The sequence below is a fragment of the Marmota marmota genome, unplaced genomic scaffold (genome assembly GCF_001458135.2).
Source record: "Marmota marmota marmota unplaced genomic scaffold, marMar, whole genome shotgun sequence".
Lineage (NCBI taxonomy): Eukaryota > Metazoa > Chordata > Mammalia > Rodentia > Sciuridae > Marmota > Marmota marmota.
Genome location: NW_025999925.1, coordinates 8,677,871 through 8,690,742, shown reverse-complemented (window position 1 = coordinate 8,690,742; position 12,872 = coordinate 8,677,871). Strand labels below are relative to the sequence as shown.

Sequence of the window (12,872 nt, the reverse complement as noted above, 5' to 3'; positions counted from 1 at the left end):
GGCCTGGTCACTTTCAAGGTTATTAGGAGGGAGTGGCACCTAGACTCACAGCAGAAATTCCAAAATATCTGAAAATCCTTCAACCACAAGCCCCATGACATGCCCTTTCTTCCTTTCTTATCACTGCCCACTCCCTTCAAAGCTCCATGGCTCTAGTGTCCAGTGTAACCAGTGGCTGGCTTTTACCATATCCCTTGCTTTAAAAGAAATCTCCTGTCCTGGGCTTATTCTCTTTTCTATTCCGGAATCAAGCTGGAGTGTGCATAGAGTAAAACTCAGATCTGACCATGCAGGCCTGTGGTTTGGCCGAGTAATAGGATGAAGGGAACCCAGTTCCCTGCAACCCCATCAGCCTGGACCGTTCATGCCAGAATTAGAAAGAAGTTAATTGGGCAGCAGGGATCCCTCTGCTTAGTTCCCTTTTGTGCTCAACAACTGCATCCTGGTTCCTTCAGCTCTAAATGTGAGGACAACTTCATCTACTTGACGGAAATGATAGTAGACATATGTGTATATATTAATAATATAATATTATGAATATATATCTATCTATATATATATATCTATATCTATATCTATATATCTATATCTATATCTATATATATATATATATATATATATCACTCCATGTAACCATTGCAGTAATTGTAGGAATAGACATGAGTCTTGTTTTATGGATAAGGACAACTTCAGACAGCTCAGGAGCCCATCAAGGTCAGAACTAGTAATGGCTGAGCCAGGATTCCACTGCTGCAGCTTCTTCGTCTCCGCAACCTGTCAGGAGCATGGAGCTGCCCTGGATGAGCTGAGGTGTTCTGGGCAGTAGTCAAGCATGTGCTGTGGATCTCACAAGACCAGTGAAAGACTAGAAAGTGAGTGGGACTAAATGATCTCCATTTTTTCTGAAGTCCCCCGTTCTCTGATACTTTGGTGTCAGCAACATGTGCTTTTTCTAATCTGTTTTCCACCCTGAACTTTAAAAGAATAACTGAAAAAGCTCATTGTTATCAAGGAGACAATGTAGAAAAATAGGGCAAGAATAAAAAAACTGATGAGATTTCCAAGTATTCAAGAAAGGCGCAGTTTAATTTGCATATAGGCATAACTTACACCTCACTTGGCAAATGTTAGGCCACAGCACAAACTCCTCTGTCGGAATCACAAATATCAGCAGATTTGCTAAGTACTGGACACAATATGCTTCTCCAACTGACGTGTTTCTCCATCACACGCACACACACAAATAATAAAGAAATACATTTAATTTCTCTGCAAAAGAGAGCTGAGGATGGTAATCAGGTTACCTCACATTTGGAAAGCACTTTACAGTTTACATTCTAAGCCATTTTGTCCTCATGACAGCCCTGTGAGGTAGACAGCACAGAAATCACGATAAACCCCATTTTACAAATGAGGAAACTGAGGCTCAGAGAGGTGTAAACACTGGCCTAAGGTGTTCCAGCTAGTGGATGCAGATTTGGGCTAGGACTCAGGGCAGGGATGCCTCGTCCAGTGCCCTTTCACAACCGGCTTTCTAATGAAAGTTGAAATGGATTGTGTGAAAGACAGTGGTTCAACATCATTAAGTAGAACTATCATTTTTCTCGAGCAGATTAGATCAGTACAATCAATCCTAATGTCAATGTCATGCTGTGTGGCACCTGAGATGAATGATTTTTGGAATCATTCACGTGTTTACACCTAGTACAAGAAGACTGTGTCCCACTTTTACTCTGCCCTTCTTAATTTTAAGTCACCAGTGGGCACTGAGAACTGACATTTTGATTAGATTTATTACCAGGAATCATACAGTGGTGTCTGTAAACAAGTCAATATTTAAACTTACAAAATTTATTACATAAATGAAAATGAATCTCGTTTACTGATTCCTTCTGCCAGTGGACATGTAATCTGGCCATAAACAAGAGATTATCTTTTTCTTGTATTTATTTAATTTATTTTATTTTTTCAGTACTGGAGATTGAGCCCAGGGTTTTACTCATGCAAAGCAAGTGATCACCAACAGAGCCACATCCCCAGCCCTTTTTATTTTGAGACAGGATCTCACTAAGTTACCTACACTGGGCTCAAACTTGTAGACCTCCATCCTCAGCTTCCTGAGTAGCAGGAAATACAGATGTATGCCACCACACCCAGTGTAAAGTTTTTTGCAGGTTTTAAAAAAACTTGCTCTTGAGTTCAAAATAAAGAGAGAGATTCTTTTTCAGAGGGAATAAAATGAAACTTTGAAAAGTAAGGAAATCCTTTGCTTACAAATAAAAGTTAACTTTATTAGGAATAACTTCTTTACTGCATTACTTCTTTTAGTTAAGAACTTAAAAGCTGACAACTCCTTGCTGGCCCAAGGTCTTGTCTCACAATGTGAGAGAAGAGCTGCTGATTCACCACACCTTCCAAATAGGCACATAATGGATTTTCTTTTCCAAATTATCCAGTAGCCATGAGTTTCACTTGTCTATAAGCAGTGCCCTAAGGTCCTCTGAAATTTGCCAGCAATGGAGATATTGTGAGAGCAGCTTGAAAATACTGCAAGAGCAGTTTAAAATTTCCTCTTTAAATTCCTTCACAGAAACACTAAGGAAAAGTGACAATGTTCTATTTCATGCCTGACTCTGTCAGAAAGTATATCAGCTTAGGTAAAAGACTTCTTTCTCCCTGTGGCAAAACTGAATGTCTTAGTTAATAACCAAAGGCATCCCCTAAAAACCTCAAGATGACTCTATTGACAGCATAAAATGTGAGTATTCATTTGAAAGCATGAAATTGGATTTTACTTCTGAGTTACTGGGTTAAGTTTGTAGTATACATGTTTGTTACTTGGCTCATAGAGGCTGACCTCCTACTCCTAGAACCGGTCTCCCGGAATAGAATATAGGGGGACTGAGCCTGGCAAGCATGTGCTGTGTGCCACAATACACACAAAGCTTGGGAGGAGAGGAGGATCAAGACTTTAACAGTCAGAAGAGATGACATAAATTGCTCTGGAGAATTTCAAGTGTGACCAAATTGAGGATTTTTGTTGTTGTTGTTGTGTTGTTGATTCTTACTTTAAACATGTGTTTCTATCTTAGCTGACCCACAAATAGTGCAGCTTGTCAAAGGGAACTCTCTTGGAGGTGGAGTTCTCTCTCTCTAGCTGTAGGAAACGAAACAGGAGGACTATGTGACTCAAGATAACACTAAAAGTCAGCATTGAACTCAATAAAATGCTAAAAGTCATGTCTGACCACTGGGAGGCACTTCCAACATGCTATAGAAATTAGGCTCAAAAGTTTTGTCACTGTGAGGAAAAGCTGCATTGCAAAAGAGGAGGAGCATTGGAAACTCCTCTCATTTTTTTTTTAACATAAAAATGGCAGTGCCTCTGGAACAGCTGGGTCAGAGAAACAGGGTTCAAATTTCCAAGGAAAGTGCACATGGAGGCATCCCTTCCCCTTCAGAAGGCCGTGGGACTCCAGGGCAGGGTACAACTCATTGACTTTTCCATGTGGTGCTTTGCCTGAAGCTAGGTACCGGGTATGTGCGTGGTCCTCTCATGAATTTGTCCTGGTTTTTGTTCACCTTCCAACATTTTTTTTCTTTTTGAATCAAGAAAGCTAACCTTTGCCTAGCTTTTCTTTTGCAAGAACATGAGGTGTTTGATGCAACTGACACATATTTTTTCAAACCCTCGGTTTCTGAACACTGAGAAATAAATCACAAGGTGTGCATGGTTAGAATCCAACAGCCATGCTTCTCATCATGCATCAAGATGCAGTCAATCTCTTGTCTGAAACTAAAGAGAACAAACAAGCAATTTTTTAAAAAAGAAAAAAGAAAAGTAAAGCATCCATAATGAACCCTCCTTGGGCCTAATGCTACACTGTTGGCTAATATGAGCTACAGAAAATATTTTTGGAATGGTTTTCATATATTATAAATACTTTCTTTTCCTTATTTGATATTTCACTATGTAGTATGTACAGAGATGGCCCTTACTGTGCAAAAAAAAAAAAAAAAAAAAAAAAAAAAAAGTACCTTCTTTACTTCTATGATACGTTATCAATGCCAGCTCTTTCATGGGGTCTTAAGAGCTAACGGAAATTTATTAATCAGCTGTTAGCTCTACCAAAAAATTAAAGTGCAAAGAAGAGGGAAAACAGCCAGACAGATCAATTTTTCATTGTTAGCATCAATAAGCTTCATGCTTTCAAGAGCAAATGTCAGGTACAACAGGCTCAGGTAATAATAACTCTGTCGTGTTTTCTTTTTTCTTCTTTTAAAGCAGTAGTCTCCCTGAGAAGAGAAGAGGGAGGTAAACGATAAAATAGCCCTGTTTCCTCTACAACTGACAATCTCTATAAAACTGAGGCCACTTTCCCAGCCATGGGCAGCAGGATTAACCTCTGAAATTGGCTTTCTGCCGTGAGAGCTTTTGGGTGATTGGGCCCTTTTCCCATACAGTTACAGAATTCTCACTCAGAAAGATCTCAAAATCATTTTTAAACAAAGATGGCTGGGGTGGAGAAGGACTGTCTACCAACAGCACATGGAAGTGTGGGTTTTCAAAAGAAAATCCCACAAAACAGTTTTTAAAAAATACAATCCATGCTCATAGTGAGCCTTTAAAAAAAAAAAAAAGGTTTGTGTAAATCAGAAGATTCCTATCATACTATCAGAAAAAAGGAAACAAGCAAACGAGGTACAAAGATGGTTTTTAGGTATATATTTTCACTTATCAATGAAACCCATTATTCCCCATAGCACTTGGTGGCCTTTGATCTTGTTCCACAGTTTTGTCGGTGAGGTGGCATGCACCTTTCTGCAAATTCTGCAGCTGCCTCTCCAAGGGGGTAGCTTCTTGGGACCACCAATCTCAGGAAGAAGCCCCCACCCTCACCCCAAGACGGCCACAGACTGAAATCCTCTGGGGCACAGCCTAATGTTTTTAATTAAGGAAACGTTACCAACAAATCCACTTGAGTTTTATCTTTTTTTTTTTCCTGTCCTGTTGCCTAAAGACTGAAAAGGCAGTTTCAGAACATACCATTCCTCAAATATAAATATTTATAATGCACTGAGAACCATGCACATGCTGTAGACTGGCACTGCTGATGTGTTGGCCCTAGAGAGGAGGCTTCGGCTTTCCTGTGAAGCTTGTAATGGAAAGAAGTGTCATGGAAGCAGTTAAATCCTAGGAAAAGATTGGCAGTTGTGCCCAGGCCAGTGAAGTGCCAGAGAAACATCACAGGTCTTTTCTGCAGGCCCTTGTCCCCAAGTTCTAACAGAACATGGGGCAGAGGGAAATTTACCTTCTTACCAGCTTCATGAAAGTGGCTACAAGCCTCTCCCATCTTACATTCCCTTACATAAAATGCACCATCAGCTTTACAGTATCAGTCTTTTCATCTTCCCACCCAGGGCTGAAGCAGCTGACTTTGACCCACACAGCTGGGGTTGGCTCAGTCCAGTTCCATCTTCTTCAGTGGAGACAGGAGACTGGCTTCACCTTTCCCCAGTCCCCGCTGCACCGTGTGAGGCATGGCATGCACAGTTCTGACTGTTCCCTTTCCATGGAAACGCCGAGGTCTCGGGGCAAGGCCAGATCTTCAAGCAGGGAGTCGAGGTTCAATTTTTAGTGACAGCTCATAAAGCGTATCTTCATCTATGATGAGGGCTTTGTCAAGCAAGTACTGTGTGACCTGAAAAAAAAAAGACATTGCAGCTTGCATTTCTTTCAGAACACCAGTAAAGACCTTTCTGAATGGAATCTGACACATTCAGCATTTTCTCTTAAACATTTAAAATTTTTGTATTACTAAAAAATGTTGTGAATATATTTGCTTTTATTTTAATCAAACATGTCTAGTCATTTCCCACCTCTGTCCCAGGTAGCTTCCCCAAGAGGCACCACTGTTACCATTTGGCATGTATTGTCTCCCAGATGTGTTACTGTATTTTTACAGACATTACACTCACTTACAGAAACCATTTCCCTTGTTCTCATAGATGACATTATGAGCTACATTGTATTCTGCTTTCCTCTCTTAATTGTAACTTATGGAGTGCTCCCATGTCAATATAGAGAGCTCTAACTGTGGTACAGTATTGATAGTGCAATATACTAAAGTTTCTTTAATGCTCTATATCGATAGACATTGAGTTGCTGTCTATATTTCACCATTACGCAGTTACAGGAAAATCCTTATTAGCAAGCTTCCTGATGCTCATATAGGAACACTTTGCTTGGGTAGGCACCAGCAATGAAATGAAAGGAAATGACACTAGAAATAAAGATTTAGAGGGATAGGGTGTTCTCCATGAAAATATTTTCTTATTTTTATTGAGATATACGTAAGTGATATTAAAAGTTTGATCAGTTTTGACAGTTGTATGCACCCATGTACGTTACATACATACATACACAGAAGCTCCTCCATGCACTTCCCAATCTGCTCCAGAAGCAGCTGCTGCTCTGATTCCTATCACACATTAATTTTGTCTTCCCAGGAACTTCATATAAATGGACATACAGCATAAGCTCTTTTCTGTCTGGCTTACTTCACTTGAGTGTTAACGTTTTGAGATTCATGCATGTTGTGGTATGTATCCGTAAATATTACTGATTGGTGAGCAGTGTGCCATTGTAGAAATATACCACAGTTCACTTACCCATTTATCTGTTGATGGACACTGGGACTGTTATGGACATTTTACATGAGTTTTTTTTTTAATGGGCATATCTTCATTTCTCCCTTGGAGAGAAATGGTTGAGTCATAATACATACTTAACATTCTAAGAAAACTCCAATGGCAGTTTTCCAAAATGGGTGGGTGATCTTACTCTCACCAGCAATGCATATAAAAGTTCCAGCTGCTCGGTGTACAAGTTTTAATTTTAAAGGATGATGTAATATGACTTTCAAAGTTAGTAATCCTACCTGTTTTCCCATATCCTGACTACTGTTTATATTATCAATCTATTGAATTTTTCCTAATCTGGCAGGTGAGAATGATATTATAATTTGCAAATTTTATTGGTGAAGTTGAGCATTTTTCAAATCTTCATTGACCGTTTTTGTTTCTTCTGCGAATGAAATGCTCAGAGTTCTCAATTTTTCTACTACATTGTTTATGTTTTTCTTATATATTTATACAAATACTTTTGTTTTGTTTTATATGTTGAAAATATTATCTCCTAGTCCACTGCTGGCATTTTGACTTTGTAAGTAACTGTCCATTGTCATCCATTGTCATACGGAATGACGTTTTCATACAGTAAATTTCATGTAGTAAACTTTATCAAGCTTGTCTTTTAAAGCTTTTGCATTCTGTAAAGAATGGTCTTTCAAATCTAAAGGGCATAAATGTTGCACACTGTTTTTTATTTGAATATTTCTTTGTATATCTAAGTAAAAAAGTCATCTGAAATCTAATTTTGCAAACGGTATAAGATGCAGAGTTCAAATTCCTATTCCACTTAGTAAATGATCAGTTTCTTTCTGGAACTTTTGGTAAGTTTCTTCTTTATCCCATATTAGATTTTCATATTGATAAAATCTGTGTCTGGACTTCAGTCCATTAAATTTTTATTCTTATGGGAATATCATCCTGTTTTATTTACTCTATCTTTAGAATATACATTTGTATTTGGAAGAAAAAATTCTCACTTCCTGTTCTTACTTTTCACAAAGTTCTCATCTTTTTTTTTCTACTTAAGGTCCCTTATGAATTTCAGAATAAGTTGGTCAAGTTCTATGAAAAGCCATATTGAATTTATATTAAGATTTCAATGAATTTACAGATTAAATTGAGAACATTTAAATAATAGCAAGTCTTCTGATTCATAAACTTGATTTAGCTATATAATCAGTATCTCCTGCATGTACTTCAGTTCATAAAGGTCTTATACACTTCTTGTTCCACATAATCCTAAGCATAATAGATTTGTTTCTTTTTTTTAATGAGAGTTTTATATTATATTTCATCCTGTGTTGAAAATTGTTGGCTTTCATGTTAGGTTGCTATGCTTCTTTAATCAGATTTTTCCTGGATTTTTTAGGGAGCTGATTAAATCATCTGTGAATTATAACATTTAATTTTTACTTTCAAATTTTTTATACCTTTTACTACTTTTTATTGCTTCATTGGCTTGGCTATTTTTTTCAGCTCAAAACTGAACAGGAACAGTGACAATGACAACCTTGTTTTTCATCCTGACTTGGTTTAATTCAAGAGGCATTTATTATCTACTACTGGGCAGGCACTGTGCAAGATGCTGGGGGGATACAAAACTAAACACAAGAGGCATGGCTCTGACCCTCATGGATGTTACACATATACACATAAGCAAACAAATACAGGTAAAAATGGCAACTCCAGAAGTAAGTGCTGGAAAGTAGAGGTACCTAGTGCAATAAAAGCTGAAAAGTGAGGAGCGCCTGAGAAAATGAGAGTTAATTTGTGAACAAGTTAAGTGTGCAATGCAGAAGGAAGGGCACCCCAGACAGAGATATGGAAAGCCCTTTAGCAAACACATATAAAGCAAAACTTAGGGGCCTATTAAAGAGTCTGTTTCTCACTGTTGGAATGGACATTTAAAGATATGCAAACATAGGGTAGGGCTAGGATGATTCATATGTAGAATTGGAATCTTCAGTATGAAGTTGGGTGTATCTTAAAACAAATACATTTGGTTACACATGGAAGTATTTATGTGTGGACAGACATGGGTTAGAAAACACACATACATTTCTGTGTTCTGTCAGCTCGGAGCGCCTAAGAGAAATGAACCTCTGAAGTATGCGCACCAAGAGTCCATATGGTTCCTACTATCATTCTTCAATACAAGGAGTTAGAGTTTCAGGAGAAATAACTGATTCTAGCATTGGGGCGAGAAATACATAAGATCAGCCTGGAGTATCTTACAGTAGCAGCAAATTATTAAGACCTCAAAAAAGAAAAGGAAAAATAATCCCACACTGATAGGGGTTCCTAAATGAAATGCAATATGAATGAATCCTGAAACAGAGAAATTACATTAGGCAAAAAGTAAGGGAATTCTATCCTCAAAAGACTGGCAATGGAACCACCATATGACCCAGCTATCCCACTCCTTGATATTTGTCCAAAAGAACTAAAATCAGCCTACTACAGTGACACAGCCACATCAATGTTCATAGCAGCACATTTCACAATAGACAAGTTATGAAACCAACCCAGGTGCCCTTCAACAGATGAATGGATAAAGAAAATGTGGTATATACCCAATAGAGTGTACTTGGTCATAAAGAAGAATGAAATTATGTTATTTGCTGGTAAATGGATTGAACTAGAAACTACTATGCTAAGCGAAATGAGACAGACACAGAAAGTCAAAAGTCAAACGTTTTTTATCATATGTAGAATATATAGAGAAAATAAGAAATTAAAAGAAAAAAGAGGTGGATATCAAGAAAATAGAAGGACGATCAGTGGAGTAGAGGAAGTGGATAGAGGGGGCGAGAGTAGGACCAGGAAAAGAAAGGAACTGTGGAAAGAAACAGACCAAATTATGCTCTGCACATGTATGTATGTACCTCAGTGAATCCCACATTTATAAAGCACCAATTAAAAAAACAATAAATAAAATAGAATAGAAGGAAGACCACTAGGTTAAAAGAAGGGGAGCCAGAGGAAAAGGTGGAGGGAAAAAAATGAAGTACTGTGGCATTAAAATGAAGCAAATTATATTACGTGCATGTATGAATATGTCAAAATGAACCACACTATAATGTATAATTATAAAGCCCTAATAAAAATATTTTAAAAAGTAAAGGAATCTGAATAAACTATGATCTTCAGTTAATAATCATGTATCAATATTGGTTCATCAATTCTAACAAATGTACTATATTAATGATATTAATGTTAAGATGTTAATGATAGAGAATTATGACTGGTGAGGTAGGTAGAAATTTTTGTATTACTTTCTCAATTGGGATATCAGATAGCTAAAACTCTCTTGAAAAAGAGCCTTTTTTGAAATTTGTAGATGGACACAATACCTTTATTTTATTTATTTATTTTTAAGTGGTGCTGAGGATCAAACTCAGTGCCTCATGAAGGCTAGGCAAGTGCTCTATCACTGAGCTACAACTGCAGCCCCTAAAGATAATCTTTCAAAAAAAAAGAAAAAGAACAGTTGTGGTTGAAATGGAGAGAGAAGTGGGTGTGTCATGCGAAAAGAATCAAGAAAAGCCAGGGCCATGTAAAGCAAGACTTCTTAGTAATGTTAGGAATTTTCCTTTTTTTTTTTTTTTCCAATCCTAAGAGTAATGGGAAAACAATGAAATGTTTTGTGTGGGGCAGGGGGCATAAGCCACTTTGTATTTCAGAGAGCTGTAATTTGCAATACAGATTTTGCATTCTAGAGTGCTTGGAGGGCTAGGGATGTAGCTCAGAGGTACAGCACTTGTTTAGTATGTGAGGCCCTGGTTTGATCCCCAGTCGCGCACACATACACACACACACACACACACACATACTCACACACACACACACACACACACACACAAGTAGAATGTTTGGTGTGGGAAATAGAAGAAGAGGGGAAGATTCACATGAAATACAGGATGTAAAAATCAACAGAACTTTGATGATAGCTGATGTTCTTTTTGCCTTCCTTTATTTATTTATTTTTTCTTTCAGGCTTATTGAAGATTTTCTAGTTTATTGGTCCTTTCCATGAGTCAGTCTTGGTATAACTGATCAACTCTATTGTTGTCTTCTAATTCATTAATTGCCACTTTTTTTCTTTCTTAATTCCCTCACAACGGCAGTGTTTTACCTTTGGCTGATGGTCTATTCGGTAGGCAGTCTGCTGGAACTGTCGTATCTCTCGGATAATGTGTGATATCTAACAGGAGGAGAGAAAAACAGCAACAGTAACAGAAGCAGAACAAAGTTATTTCCCTGCAGCGCAAAGCACTCTTCTGGGGCTTCTTCCCAAGGGCCCTTCCTCCAGTAGGTGAAGCCCATTTGATGATTTTCTATGCGTGGGATTTTCTTATCCTAGGAACTGTATGAGATTCCAACAGCAAGAAGATACTGAATCCAAAACTGGAGGAGCAGCTGGCACCAGGTGGCCACAAGTTTGGGAGAGGGACATGTTGGGTACTACTGCCCATGGGCTCCTTGCTTCTAACTTGGTGCTCAGAATCTGATTGTCTAACAAGAAGCCTTCAGCATCTGCCTACCATGGGTCAGTCTTAGAACGTCATCCTTGAAATTGTATTCCTCATCCCCTTGACCCAGATAGCAGATATTTGCTGTTGGCTAAAAATCTCAATTAGCCAACAGCAAATATTAGTCCTAGTCTCCCCACCTCTTCTCCCTTGAGATTAAAAAGCAAACATTGACTTTGTTACCAAGCTTCTACTCTGTAAGCCACTAGAGTCATAAACACAAGCCAGTTATGAAATTGTCACCTACCATTCTCATTTTGGAGAAATTGACAAGGCCTTCTTCGGTAAAGTTGGGTGTTCCTTCTTCAATAAATGCCAAGTCTGTCAAGTACATTCCAAGGTAAGGAACTGCTGGGGGGTTACAACTGCAAGACCAAGAAGTATTTGTTCTCACACTCATTTGCATGAATATCCATTTCCCTCCCCAATTTAAACAGGAAGCAACTAAGCTGCTTCCATCCTGAAGAACAAAGACTTTTTATTGCATTGTCAGATGCACACTCATGATACGCACATTTTAAACAAATTTCACGATAGAATACAATACAAAATTACAGCCCATGCTTTACAAATGTGAGACAATGGCATATCCCAACAACAGGATGACTTAGGGACAAATATAAGATGTTTGCTAGCAGGAATTGTTTGCAGTACTTGTAAGTTGTCCATACTTCTTGGAGGGGCAGAAGCATGTGGGAAAACAAACCCCTTTGCTCTCACCTTCCTAGTGGATGAACACCACAAAGAAAATCATTGTGATCAAAGTCTCACACTATAGTAAACTTGTTCTCTGTTTAAGTTAGTACTTCAATATTTTAGAAGGTAGAGACTTAACCAACATTATAGTTACTCACTAAAGGGAGTCACCTGTTTTGTTTTTGGTGGGGAGTGGAATACTTGGTCTCCTGGAAGAGGTCTGAGGCTAAGAATACGGACTTTTGGTGCAGAAAGAACTGGGCTTTGATCCTAGCTGACCAGTTACTCAGTGGCAGTGGGCAAACTCTCTGAACTGTAGTGCCCTCATCTGTAAGATGAAGACAGAAAAGCTTACCTCTTAAATTTGTTGTGAGATTTAAGTAAGATGCGTCAAGGGGCTGGGGCTGTAGCTCAGTGGTAGAGCACTTGCTTAGTATGTGTGAGGCACTGGGTTCAACCCTCAGCACCACATAAAAATGAAATAAATAAAATAAAGATATTGTGACTATCTATAGCTAAAAAATATTTTTTAAAAAAGATGTGTCAAGTACTCAGCATGGAGCCTGTCTTTCAGTAAACATCCAGTAAATAATTCTTATCCTATTATTGTTGCTGTTACTATTGTTGTTGTTATCACTGTTACGCTTTCTTTCACTCATACCATCACAAGACTAATGTTTTTCCAGAGTGAGTCAAGTTCATGTGCTACAACTTGAGAAAACTAGTTGCAAGAGAATATATTCTATGGTGTGTGTGTGTGTGTGTGTGTGTGTGTATGTGTGTGGAGAGAGAGAGAGAGAGAGAGAGAGAGAGAGAGATCTAGAAATAAAGGGCCAAAAATAAATAACAATAATCACATGTGCTGGAATATTTAAATTTTAAAAAAATCACAGGAAATCGTTGTACTTAGATTAGAAAATACTGACTCAAGAAACTTTTTACAGTAACATT

At 38.1% G+C, this 12,872-nt stretch overlaps 1 protein-coding gene across 2 annotated transcripts in view; it reads right to left on the bottom strand.

Moving 5' to 3' along the window:
- Positions 1 to 1,052: 1,052 nt before the first annotated feature.
- Rasgrf2 (Ras protein specific guanine nucleotide releasing factor 2) overlaps positions 1,053 to 12,872 on the bottom strand; it is a 238,540-nt gene continuing 226,720 nt past the window's right edge. For both annotated transcript variants that reach the window (XM_048800210.1, XM_048800208.1), the window contains exons 25-27: positions 11,473 to 11,590; positions 10,829 to 10,897; positions 1,053 to 5,702 (exon numbers count right to left, since the gene is read on the bottom strand). In XM_048800210.1, the coding sequence (XP_048656167.1) occupies positions 5,610 to 5,702; positions 10,829 to 10,897; positions 11,473 to 11,590 (280 nt within the window). In that variant the 3' untranslated portion in view covers positions 1,053 to 5,609. The remainder of the gene's footprint in view (positions 5,703 to 10,828; positions 10,898 to 11,472; positions 11,591 to 12,872) is intronic.